Below are 13498 nucleotides of genomic sequence, written 5' to 3'. Positions count from 1 at the left end.
AAAGAACCGAAAGCAAAATTTCAAGGAAATATTTGACACCCATGTTCAAACCAGTACTATTACATTAGCCAAAAAGTAGAACCAATCCAAGTGTCCATCAAAAGATGAATAGACAAACAGAATGTATATATATGAAATGGAATATAATACAGCCTTGAAAAGAAAATTCTGGTACATGCTACAACATGAATAGATATTAAAAACTATATATAAGTGAAATTATTCACAAAAGATAAATAATATATGATTCCACTTAACAGTTATTGAGAGTTGCCAAAATAATAGAAACAGAAGGTACAATGTTAGTTGTCACGAGTACAGGATAGAAGGAAAGGAAGAGTTGTTTAATGAACATAGATTTTCAACTTTGCAAGATGAAAACGTTCTGGAGATTAGCTGCACAACAATGTAAATGCATTTAACACTACTGAACTGTACTCTTAAAAATGGTTATGATAGCGCAGGGCACAGAGGGGCACACCTATGATCCCAGCTACTTGGGAGGCTAACGCAGGAGGATCGCAAGTTCAAGGACAACTTTGGTAATAGAGTGAGACCCCATCTCAAAGTAAAAAAGAAAAGGGGATGTTGCTCAATGGGAGAGCACCCCAGGATTATATACTCAGTACCACCAAAAAAAAGGGAGGGGGAGAAAAAAGAAATGATCATGATGGTAAATTTTATGTAATGACTTTTTTATCACAAGAAAACCATTTTTTAAAGCTTAAAAAAAACCTACATATTGGCTTAACTTGTGAAATTTAAGTCTAATGATACACTTCCAACAATATGAAAACACATAATGAACTTTTTCATTGCATCATTGCTTAGTAGACTAGATATGGATAAAAGATAAGGATGAAGAAGTGATGCTTATCTGAATAGTTTTTGTATATGTGTGATGCTTAGGACATTATAATGTCTCATATCTGAATAGTTTTTGTATATGTGTGATGCTTAGGACATTATAATGTCTCATATGTCTCCCAAAATAAAATATTAAAATCAGCCAGGTTCTAGATGAACCCAAATGAAATAAAAAGCAGAAAAAACAAGCCTAAATAACTTGCAAGTCAATAATCACAAAGTGGTTTAGGGAAGCGAGACCTAACCTACGAAGTAGCTTTTGACAAATTTTGACAACATACCCAAAGCGTTATAGCACGCACATAGAACTGTACACAAATATTAGAATAAAGTTGTTTTTCACTGTTATTATTTTTCCTGGGTTAGCAATTCTTAACTTACTTTATGTGTATACTAGGATTACTGAAATAAATAAAACAAAAATGAAGGCTAGGTTTCTCTTTTTTTTTTTTTTTTTAAAGAGAGAGTGAGAGAGGAGAGAGAGAATTTTTAATATTTATTTTTTAGTCCTCGGCGGACACAACATCTTTGTTGGTATGTGGTGCTGAGGATCGAACCCGGGCCGCACGCATGCGAGGCGAGCGCGCTACCGCTTGAGCCACATCCCCAGCCCTAGGTTTCTCATTATTGGAGAAAAGAACCTAGAATTAAGTTAAGAAAGAGTGCTAGAATTGCAGTGGGTTAATTAGAAACTGGAGTTGAACTCATGCTTTCTCTGCATGTAGGTATTTGTTTCTGTGTATGTGTTTGTGTGTGTGTGTGTGTGTGTGTGTTATACACAAATTTACATACTTAAGTATAAGTGTGTGTGTGTATGTATTTATATATTCCCCACTAGCTCCGTCAGAGGCACTACAGCAACAGCATAGCAGTAGAAATGTATACAACTCAAACACACTTGGTTTCAAAATATCATTCTCCAATAGAAGGAATCAGAGTTGCTTAGAGAGATTTGATTTTAAGGCTAGGACAGGGAATGTACAATGTGAGTCTAAAACGTCTTATGGCACTGGAAGGTAAATGATCAAAAGATGATGAAGGAAATGTCGGAAGGACCTAGACACCAACCTGAAGTAGCTACCTACCAGCAGTCAGATTTGGGGCAATTTCAGTAAAAATGTAAATAATTAATGGTAATCAATTAGAATTCATAGCACAAAATATGTATCCATGAATTCGTACTGATTTAAATAATGAATAATAAATGTAGAGGAGACATTTCTTCCCCATGATAGAATTCTAATTAGTACATTTTTCTATTATAAAAGAAAATCACAATTTGGCAAATACCTTATTACTGCTACAGGCAAGCAGTAGCTTTGAATATGCACTGCATTTGAAATAATAAAAATAGATGGCTGATAACTTTAAAATATCTCTGTGGAACAGTAGGTGCTGAAACATCAAGGTTAAAATCTAAAAGAACAAAAACAGAATCTATACTTTCCCATTCCACAAAAGGGTAGATGGTTCATCAAAAACTAAAAGCAAATATCATATTTAATGGTGACATTTTAGAAGCATATCCATTAAAATCCCACTACTGCCTGTATCAAAGTATTATTGTACATTCCCAGCTACTCAAAAATATTAATAATCAAATATAAAAAGGGAAAGGGGGAAAATATCAGTTAAATTTTTAAGAAAAACAGATAAAACTACTCCTAATAGAAGACACTATCATTATTTACATATGAATCCAGGAAAATACACAAATATATTTTTCAAGTATACTATTAGAATTTTTAAATAATTCAGCAAAATTTCTAGGTACAAAGTCAACATGAAAAATCAAACTTCCTAGAAATATAACAAAAGACAAAAAGTTAAAAAGAATCACAGTAACCAGAAAAACTATAAAGAACTCAGGAATACATCTAATAAAAGGTGAGTAAAACATCATCTTTTTGACAAAGTAAATAGTTGGTGGTGATTCAATTTGATGGTAATTCAATGAGGTTATTTTAAGTTCATGAATGTGAATACTCAATAAGAAGACACAAATTCTTAATAAAACCTGACATTCTACTTCTAAAATGTATATGAGAGCAAATAAAAACCACCCTAGGATACCATCTCACTCCAGTAAGATTGGCAGCCATTATGAAGTCAAACAACAATAAGTATTGGCGGGGATGTGGGGAAAAGGGTACACTTGTACACTGCTGGTGGGGCTGCAAAATGGTGAGGCCAATTTGGAAAGCAGTATGGAGATTCCTGGGAAAGCTGGGAATGGATCCACCATTTGACCCAGCTATCGCACTTCTCGGACTATTCCCTGAGGACCTTAAAAGAGCGCACTATAGGGATACGGCTGCATCAATGATTATAGCGGCACAATTCACAATAGCTAGACTGTGGAACCAACCTAGATGCCCCTCGATAGATGAATGGATAAAAAAAATGTGGCATCTATACACAATGGAGTATTATGCAGCACTAAGAAATGACAAAATCATAGAATTTGCAGGGAAATGGATGGCATTAGAGCAGATTATGCTAAGCGAAGCTAGCCAAGCCCTAAAAAACAAATGCCAAATGTCTGCTTTGATATAAAGAGAGCAACTAAGAACAGAACAGGAAGGAAGAGCATGAGGAAAAGACTACAGTAAACAAAGACAAATGGGGGGAGAGAAACGGAGAGAGAAGGGAAAGCATATGGAAATGGTAGGAGACCTTCAATGATACATAAAATTATAAGAGGTCATGAGGGGCAAGGGGGAGGGAAAAAAAGGGGGAGAGAATTGAACAACAGCAGGGGAGGTAGAGAGGGAAGATGGGAGGGGAGGGGAGGGGAGGGGGGATAGTAGGGGATAGGAAAGGTAGCAGAATACAACAGTCACTAATATGGCATTATGTAAAAATGTGAATATGTAACAGATGTGATTCTGCAATCTGTATTTGGGGTGAAAATGGGAGTTCAAAACACAATTTGAGTCAAATGTATGAAAGATGATATATCATGAGCTATGTAATGCTTTAAATAATCAATAAAAAAAATTTAAAAAAAAAATGTATATGAGAGAGTAAAGGGCCAAGAATAGCTTAGCTGATTCTAAAAACAAGCAAGATAGGAACACTTCCTTGCCAGGCACCAAAATAAACAAGAAAGCCAAAGACACTTGAACAGTGTTGTGGTATTAGGAGAGGGACAGTATAGTCCAGGGGAACACAAGACTATAAAAACCCATAGTTTATGGGAAAAGTATAGAAGTGGCATTAAAAATCAATGGGGCTCATTGTTCTTACTCTTTGCAATTTTATGACAGTTTATAAAACTATTCAAAAATAAAGTCATTTAAGAAAAAATTTTTATTAAAGGGGGAAAGGATGAGCTACCACTAAATGCTGGATTAACCGGCTATGTATAAGAAAACAAAATTTCAGTTCCTGAAAAAGTATATAAAACATAAACTCCAAATAGCTTAAGAGAGTCAAGTTTAAAAGGCAAATTTGTAAAACATTTTAAAAACACATACAAACATGTTTTATGATAGCAAAGTAGGAAAAGATTTTTAAGGCATAAGAAATACAAATTATAAAAGAAATACTGACAAGTCTAACTATAATAAAGTAAAATTAACTACAATAAAATATTAAATAAGACCAACTACACAAGGCTGGGGCTGTAGCTCAGTGGCAGAGCACCTGCCTAGTATAGGTGAAGCACTGGGTTCGATCCTTAGCACTACATAAAATAAAGGCATCCTGTCCATCTATAACTACAAAAACATTTTTTAAGAAGACCAACTACAGGGCTGGAGTTGTGGCTAAGCCGTAGCACGCTCACCTAGCACATGCAAGGCCCTGGGTTCAATTCTCAGCACCACATAAAAATAAGTAAACAAAATAAAGGTATTGTATCCAACTATAACTGAAAAATAAATATATTTTTTAAAAAACTATACTGGAAGATATTTACAGAAAAGTGATAAGCATCCACTTAACTCTCTTATTTATTTATAGAGAAAACTGCACAATAACAACCAGGGAAAAAAACAGACAATTCAGAAAAGAGACCAAAATGGTCCATATACATGGAAAGATGATTAACACCACTGGAAACCAGAGAAATGCAAACTAAAATAAACAAAGCTGAAATTTCAAAAGCCACACACAGCTTGTCTTGTCAGATTTTCAAAAATTAAAGTCTAACAAAACCAACAGAAAGGACAAGTGGTGAAATAAAAGCTCATGCACTGCTCAGAGGCATCTGCATTGGTACCATCACTTCAAAAAGAAATATGGTTAGAAGAAAGGATTTTCACCACAAAGAATGACAAATGTCTTGAGGCAATAGATATATTTAGCCTGAATTAAACATTACACGATGTATGCATATATGTTCACATCACATGGTATTCCACTAATATTGTATATTTTGTTCTTATATACGAGTTGAAAAATAATGTTTTCACAAAAACAACTTGGCAGGGGCTGGGATTGTGGCTCAGCAGTAGAGTGCTCGCCTAGCATGGGCAGGACCCGGGTTCGATCCTCAGCACCACATAAAAATAAAGGCATTGTGATGTGTCCATCTACACCTAAAAAATAAAATGATAATAATAAAAAAAATAACTTGGCAAGCAGAGCTGAAAATACACAACGTTCCTATATGTCCATACAGACACGTGCACCCTAACAGTAGAGCTTCTCCACTTTTTGAGAATCATGGAACATATGGAAAATAAAAGCACTTACATAAGTGTGTGAATGAAAGAGGCTGCATGTGGCTAGAGAGCACGTGCATAGGGATTCTGACTCAGACACATATATAACCCATTTCCAAGAAATTCATGGTTGGGAAACTGTCCTACAAAATATGCATACAAATAACCATTGCTATAAGGTTCATAAGAACAAAACTGGAAACAACTTACACTTTATCTACGCATAGGGGAATGAATAGATTGTGATCTATTATGTAATGAAGTATTACATAGTGGTTAAAATTAACAAATGCAAGAACACTTTAGGACCAGTTGATTTTAAATGCCAAGGGAGGCCTGAAGTAAGGACAGAAGAAACTCGAAAGACATCATATTATTTTGTAGAATCAAGATTTTCACTGTTTTATACATATGAGTTCTAAGAGAATTCATCTCATATTAGGATACATAGCTCCCAATGCATGTAGAGAAAATTCTTTAAATAACAGACCTCAAAATCTTAAATATTAGGTCTCAAACAAGATGTTATGAAATAAAACGCACATCAAGAAAACAGCAGCAAAAGGAAAAACATTTAATTTGTGTTCTCTTTAGGTTTTATTTCTTAACCTATGCTGGTACCAAAAAGAAAAGAAGTAAGAAGTCCAGTTTCATTACAGTCATAATCACAGCAATCCCAGCAGGAGCATGAATCAAATGAATAAAGAAGCCACAAATGAAATGCCTGTGTACCCTGGGAGTAATTGCTCAGTCAAAATGTTCCAAAGGCAGTTTGCCAAATGAAAGGACATACTGGGAGTCCAAAAGCTTAAACCAACATTTTTACTACAATTATTGGCTTTTCTCCACATTTTCCCAAACTTCTACCTGATGGCTGAATAACTACATATAAATTAAACAATAGTTTCCCTGTAATTGCAAAATACTGTGACTGATAAGAACAACAAGAGAAAGTCTTTCAAATGCATTCTTTACATATTTGAAGTGGAAAAAGCATGAGGCCAGGCTCAAACAACACCTATCTTAGTTGACCCCAGACCAGTCCCTCAAATCTCCCTGGGAATCAGTTTCCATATCTATAAAATGATTTTTAAAATAATGTCTGAATAGTTAGAGTATGCACAATTTTTCTTACATTAGTTAGTAGGGGTTTCGTACAAAACAAAATGCACGTTCATAATTTTATCTATTCTCTTTGCTTGTTTTATTAGTTTATAGATGTTCTTTATATATTCTGGATATTTAATCTCCATCAAATCAATGCCAACCTTTCCATGAGCATGAACTTTTCTGTTAATTGCCCATTACCTGCCCAGGTCTTTATTATGCCATTTCTTTTCTCCACTAACATGTAGTTGGTAAACAAAAAGGATGTTAATCATTTTTTGTTAATGTGTTATTTGCTTCTGCCAATCTATGCCTTGACTTTTCATTTTCTTTATTTTTTAATTAGATGATGCATACCCATACAAAATTCTATATCATTTTTATACCTTGAATATATGATCATATACTTAAAATTAATAGATAAGTATAAAAATAATAATAGTACTGACAACAGTACCTGCCCTGACTACTTCACAAAACTGTTGTGTGGATGATAAAATATATCTTGCAAACTATCACTTTTAAACTATGACAGAAAATCTCACAGAAAAGTCACTCGCAACTCTACCTTTAAATAAGACATTTGAAAGACGACTCATTCACAAGCAATCAAAACTCTCAATTAATAATAACCTGAAAGTTCTCAGGAATCACCTCCAACTTTAATTTATGGCACCCCAATGGGAAATCCGTTTTACCCAGGGATTTCCTATTGCAACTTCTTCTATCAAAGTGTCAATTTTAATGGATTACATGCTCAATCCCACTGTTTCACAAGATGAGAGGGGAGCTTTAAGAGCCCATGTTAAACTCCCTGCTGAAAATGGCTGTTACTTTCTAGGCTGACTTGCAGAGCACTCCACAAGCAGACTCTTAGGACTTATTGTTCATGATTAAGAATAAGACAAAATTTCTTCCCTTTATTTATAGAAAACTTCTTCACTCCACTGATTTTTTAATGTCCTCAGTAACATTTGAAGCAATATCTACAAAATTTACATCTTCCTCATTTATACAATCCCCTTTAATAATGTGATACAAATTAATTGATAAAGTTCCAAAGACTAGAACTTCAATTACATGAAAAGATTTCATTACATAATTTAAAGAAAGTCAAGTTTTCCCACATTCACTTGTAAAAATAACTTGAGTCAGAAAATCAGCAGAATAGGGTGTGATTAAGTCAAATAACAGTTCCCCAAGGAGACTCATGTCCTAAACCCCAGAGCCTTTGAGCAGGTCATGGCAAAGGGTACTTCACAGGTTAAAGACCTTAAGTTGGAGAAATTCACCTGAACTACCCACATGTGCTCAATCTAATCCCAGAAATACTTAGAAGAGAAAGGAGGTAGCAAAAAAGTAGGTCAGAGAGATGCAGCGTGAGAAAGATGTCCACAACCACTGCTGATTTTGAACCTGAAGGAAGGGGGCCAGGAGCCAAGCTAATGGCAGCCTACAGTAGCTGGAAAGAGCAAGAAAACAAACTGCCCCTAGACCCTCCGGAAAGGAACACAGCCCTGCCCAACTATTTGATTTTAACACAAGAAGACTCATGCTAGATTTCTGACCAACAGAAATTTTATGTTTTAACTCACTACATCTGTGTGACTAGAAAACTGCTATACAGAGCCTGGTTTCTTTTCAGTAGAACAAACTACTTAGAAGAGTCTACTCTGAAACCTAGTTCCTGAGTTAAAATCATAGCTCTGCTACTTGTCAGCTATGTATGTTTAAGCTAATTATAAACCTCCCTAGGCCTCAGTTTTCTCAGTTATAAAATGAGGCTCCTAATAATAGCCGTTTCAGAAGATTGTTGAAAGACTAAATGTAAAGCACTTAAAATATCATTTCATTTTTAGTAGACACCAAAGACATCTTAATCTGCTATTAGATTTTAGTCATCATTTTAACTACTTATTCATTCACCCACCAAAAAATCATGAGGTCAACAGTCTCCAAAAGGGTCAAAAGTAAATAATAAAACAGTCTAAAAGAAAAATTGCACATATCTCTAAAAGCAGTCTCCATAATGGCCCCAGCTTCAATACACTACCATGCAGTGCTTCAAGAGTTGTTCCTAATAATGCCAAAGTCCAAGTATCACCATGAACTCCACTAAGTGACAAAGGCTTACTCCAGAATCTGACAGAAAACGTGCCCATCAAAAAGTAAAGATTGGAAAGATGGTGGAATGAAATGGACATCATTATTCTAGGTCCATGTGTGATGGCACATATGGTGTGATGCTACATGGTATACAACCAGAGAAATGAAAAGTTGTGCTGCAATTGTGTACAATGAATCAAAATGTGTTGTGCTGTCATATATAACTAATTGGAATAAATAAATAATTTTTTTTAAAAAAGAGTAGAGCTGTCATATTAAAAATAACAGACGTGGCAAAATTAGTTTCTACTTGAATTTGCCATAATTGTCATTATTCAGCTTATTTGATATTTATAAAGCACTTTTATTTGCAAAGCCTACACTTTCGTTTGTTCATAAACAATTAAATTTTTTATTTCACTTGGCCATTTACAGGGCAACATTTGCATACAGTAATAAAATCAGACTAGACAGTGAGATTCACATTTTCAAAATGCCAAGATGTAACAATTGGTAATTTCCACAAAAGGTAGAGGTGAAACACAAATTAAAAGTATAAATGTATCTTTATTTCATAATTCTACACTCAGTAACAGCTCAGGAGAGAATCAAAAATTCAGTGAAAAATAAAACTACATCAAAAGGAGGAAAAAAATAAATAAGACATTCCTAACTCAACGAAAAGATTTGTGTTCTCTTTTAAAGCATTATAATAAAAATCAGTGTTTGGGATATTTTAAAAATCGTAAGAAAACTGGCAGAAGAAAAATCTACTACAGAATAATTCCTATACTTTTCTACAGTAAAAGTAATAAACTTCAAAATTCCAAGCCTAAATAACCCTAAAATGATTTAATTAAATGGTATTTTAAAGGACAATGAAATATGCCACAGGAATAAAATATTGTTAAGCTCTCAAAAGAAATACTTTCAATTAGCTACACAAAATGTATTGGTCGATTACAAATTATTTTTTCTCTTTTCTAGTTTTACATTATTTCAAGCTCTACAGAACTATGGATCTAATAAGAACTATTACAACTAATTTTTATCTGAAAAGCCAGTAACAGACATTACTATTTTTAAAAAGACATGGAGGACTCTAGGTGCCAAACGAAGGCACTTGCAAAGCATCACACAACACACCCAATCTCTCTTCCACAATCCAAAACTGCAATAGCAGAGAAACTCTTTGTAGAGGCCCCAAAACTCTGATTCTAGCTTAGCCTAGCCCTTTGCTGAAGGGGCAAGTTTGAGCCACTACAGAAAACCCAACTAAATATTTATATCCAGAATCAAAGAGAGACCTCCAACCCCAAAGAAATACAAAGGATAATCAGACGCTAATTTGAAAATTTAAACTCTAATATACTAGAAAATCTTTAAGACATCAGCAAATTCCTAGAGACATACAACCTACCCAAATTGAACCAGGAGAATATAGAAAATTTGAACAGATTAATTTCAAGTAATGAACTGAAGATGTCCTCAAAAGCCTACCAACAAAGAAAAGCCCAGGGCTGGATGGATTCTTAGCCAAGTTCTACCAGTTCTTTAAAGAAGAACTAACACCATTCCTCCTTAAATTATTCCATGAAATAGAAAAGGAGGAAATGCTTCCAAATTCATTCTAAGAAGCTAGTTTCACCCTGATACCAAAACCAGACAAAGATACCTCAAGGAAAGAAAAATTCAGACCAATATCCTTGATAAACATAGATACAAAAACTCTTAAAAACATAGTGGCAAATCTCATACAAAAAAAAAAAAACCACATTAAGGAGCTGGGGCTGTGGCTCAGTGGTAGAGCACTTGTCTAGCACATGTGAGGCACTGGGTTCGATCCTCAGAACACATAAAAATAAACAAAACAAAGGCATGCTGTCTGTCTATTTACAACTACAAAATTTTTTTAAAAAAATACACATTAAAAAGATAGTGCTGCCAAATGTTTTCTCTGATATGAAGGGGGTGGTGACTCATAGTGGGATATGGAGGGAGAGCAGGGAGGATTAGATTAATTCTAAATAGGAAAGAGGGGTGAAAGGGAGGGGAAAGGGAATTAGCAAGGATGGTGGAAATATGATGGTCATCATTATACAAAGTACATGTATGAAGACTTGAATTGGTGTTAACATACCTTATATACAAACAGAGATATAAAAAATTGTGGTATACGTGTGTATTAAGAATTGTAATGCAAAAAAAGAACATGTATAATGGCATAAATTGACGTGAATATACTTTATATAGAGAGATACGAAAATTGTGCTCTATATGTGTAATAAGGATTGTAATGCATTCCACTGTCATCGTGTATTTTAAAAACTAATAAAATCAATTAAAAAAAAAAAAGATAGTGCATCATGATCAAGTGTACTTCATCCCAAGGATGCAAGGTCGGTTCAACATAGAGAAATCAATAAATGATGGTTTTCTGTCTTATTTCCTGTGAGGGTCACAAAGGGCTCATTACAGGTACCAAAGCACTTACCTCAGACCACACAGATACTCAGTAGGCATACTAAAACATTTTGTGGCTGAAAAATGAAAACTTACCACTTGAGCTTCCAGGAGTAGAGTATTGAGTAGCATCAAGGAATTTGCGTGGAGTAGGGAGGTTTGTAACATCGATCAGAGGACCAGGAGAAGCATCTTTCACATGGGAGCTTTGGGGAAAATGAACAGTAGTTACCATTTTCGCTAAAACCAACTTAAGTCCTACTAGGAGCCTGGCCCTTATCACTTTCCTTTTTGTTACAAGCCCTCTTCACACTGTGATTTCAAACATCTCACAAGCATATTTCCAATAAAGAGGTGACTGACACAGCCAGGAGCATAAAAATGTAGTCTAAAGACTCAAAGTATTTAAATGATATTTGGACCATCTGGATGACTACCTTATAATGAAATTGTGCCAAGCTATTGCAGTATTTTCCTTTATATTAAAGAATACCTTAGAAAGAAAAGTTCAAATGACATCATGACATGATATCTAAATGAAGGTTTACTAGTACAGAAACTTCATTTAAATTTGTATTATTCAAGTCAGATTTTTACATATTTTTTCAGAAGTTAACTACTCTTAGTTTTCTTTAAAAGAGGCCATAAATTTCAACAAGTTGGGAATCACTAAAATAAAGCTGATTTAAAGACTCTCAAACAGGCTGATTTAGTATTTGATTAGCTTTTTTAAAAAATCTTCTTTTAAAGCCTAGTCCCTCCTGTTAATAATAAACTACAGTGTCTTAAAAAAAACTGATCTTAAATGATACAAAGATCATAAAGAACACTTCAATTTTCAAGCTATGTTGTTAAATTTATGAGCACCTGTTACCTATAAGAAAGTAGGCAATGCTAATGCAAATGAAACCTGGGCCCTGCCCTCAAGAAACTAAATGATCTAGCCACACAACAGTACCACAGAAGAGCTGCTCTAACATCAGTTCCAAGGGTATAGAGTCAAAGTCATAGTTCTCACTTCTTTCCCATTCCAAAAAAACACCATCAGTAGTAATGGCTACCCTTGGATTGATTGTCAAAGTAGGTCATAAAAGGACAATAGGCACAGGGGGAGAAAGGAAAAGACCATCTCCATCAGAAGGGTATCTCCAAGAAGGATGGATTGAGAGATGTGAGCAATTGTGAACTACACTTGCAACCACCCCATGGTCATGTGTCCCCATCTCCTTCCCACACTCTTTTGGAACCAAGGTGCTAGTTGTGTGAGTATTTTGGTTATTCATTCATTCATTCATTTAGTGGTTCTGGGAATAGAACCCACGCTAGGCAAGCACTTTACTATTGTGCTACACGCCATACCTAGGCATGTGAGCATTTTGAGCTTACTTTAAAAAAACGGTTCCTTCAGAAAAATTTGAAAAATAAGCTTTGTTAAAGAGTAAAATTATCAGTTAAGGTATCACTGTTTTCATTGAGTCTTAATAATGCATGAGCCATTGTTCTAAGCCTTGAGGATGACTATGACAGTCATTAACTTTTCCCTTTTCACTTACCCAGAAAAGAAGGGAAATCATTACCCAAACAATTACTGAGCATCTGATAGTGTTCACCACTGTGCTCTGTGCTAAAGATGCAAGTGTGACTAGGATATGAGCTACACCAAACTGCAAAATTCTAATAGTTCACTCACAGGCTAATGTGAAGTTGAAAGTATAAGATATAAAAGCTATATTAGGAGGAATTGAACCAGCATAGTTCCGATGACTTTTCCACCAACATAAAACCATAAGCTCCTAATTGCCTCAACGATCTTTAAAAACTCCAAGTCTTCAAAAAACACAATATTTTGTAATAAAAGTTTATTTATAAAATCAGTTAGATCAAAGGTTTATCCTTCTTCCATCTTTTATATTACTTTTGCATTCTCATTGTTTTATTTTTATCTACCTTATCACTTTTTATCTGTCTTTTTCTCATAATTAGAAAACTAGCTGTCCATATTTCCCTAGCACCCTAGCCCATGGACTCAGAGTCTACTGAGGTTTATAATAATGCTAGTGAGTGATTAATAAAAAGTCAATTTCAAATTTACAATGACAGGAAAATTATGTATTTCATAAATACTTAAATAACCAAGTGATTTTTAAAGGAGGAGAAAGTATCAATTAGCTGGAAAATCCAGGTAGATGTATAGCTATAATACTACCTGTCAAATCTAATAATAAATAAGTATAGTTAGTAAATATGTATGTGCACACTGACATGTATATATACATGAGAATCTG

The 13498-nt window shown here is 34.5% G+C and overlaps 1 protein-coding gene across 1 annotated transcript in view; it reads right to left on the bottom strand.

Annotated features, from left to right (window-relative positions):
• The window catches only part of EXOC4 (exocyst complex component 4), an 816673-nt gene that overhangs the window by 721297 nt on the left and 81878 nt on the right, over positions 1 to 13498 (bottom strand). The window contains exon 5 of the mRNA XM_081287653.1: positions 11310 to 11419. Within this exon, the coding sequence (XP_081143779.1) occupies positions 11310 to 11419 (110 nt within the window). The remainder of the gene's footprint in view (positions 1 to 11309; positions 11420 to 13498) is intronic.

This window comes from Spermophilus citellus, assembly GCF_964194105.1.
Source record: "Spermophilus citellus genome assembly, chromosome: 3".
NCBI lineage: Eukaryota > Metazoa > Chordata > Mammalia > Rodentia > Sciuridae > Spermophilus > Spermophilus citellus.
Note: the sequence above shows the minus strand (reverse complement) of the source record. Positions and strands in the feature narration are given on the sequence as shown.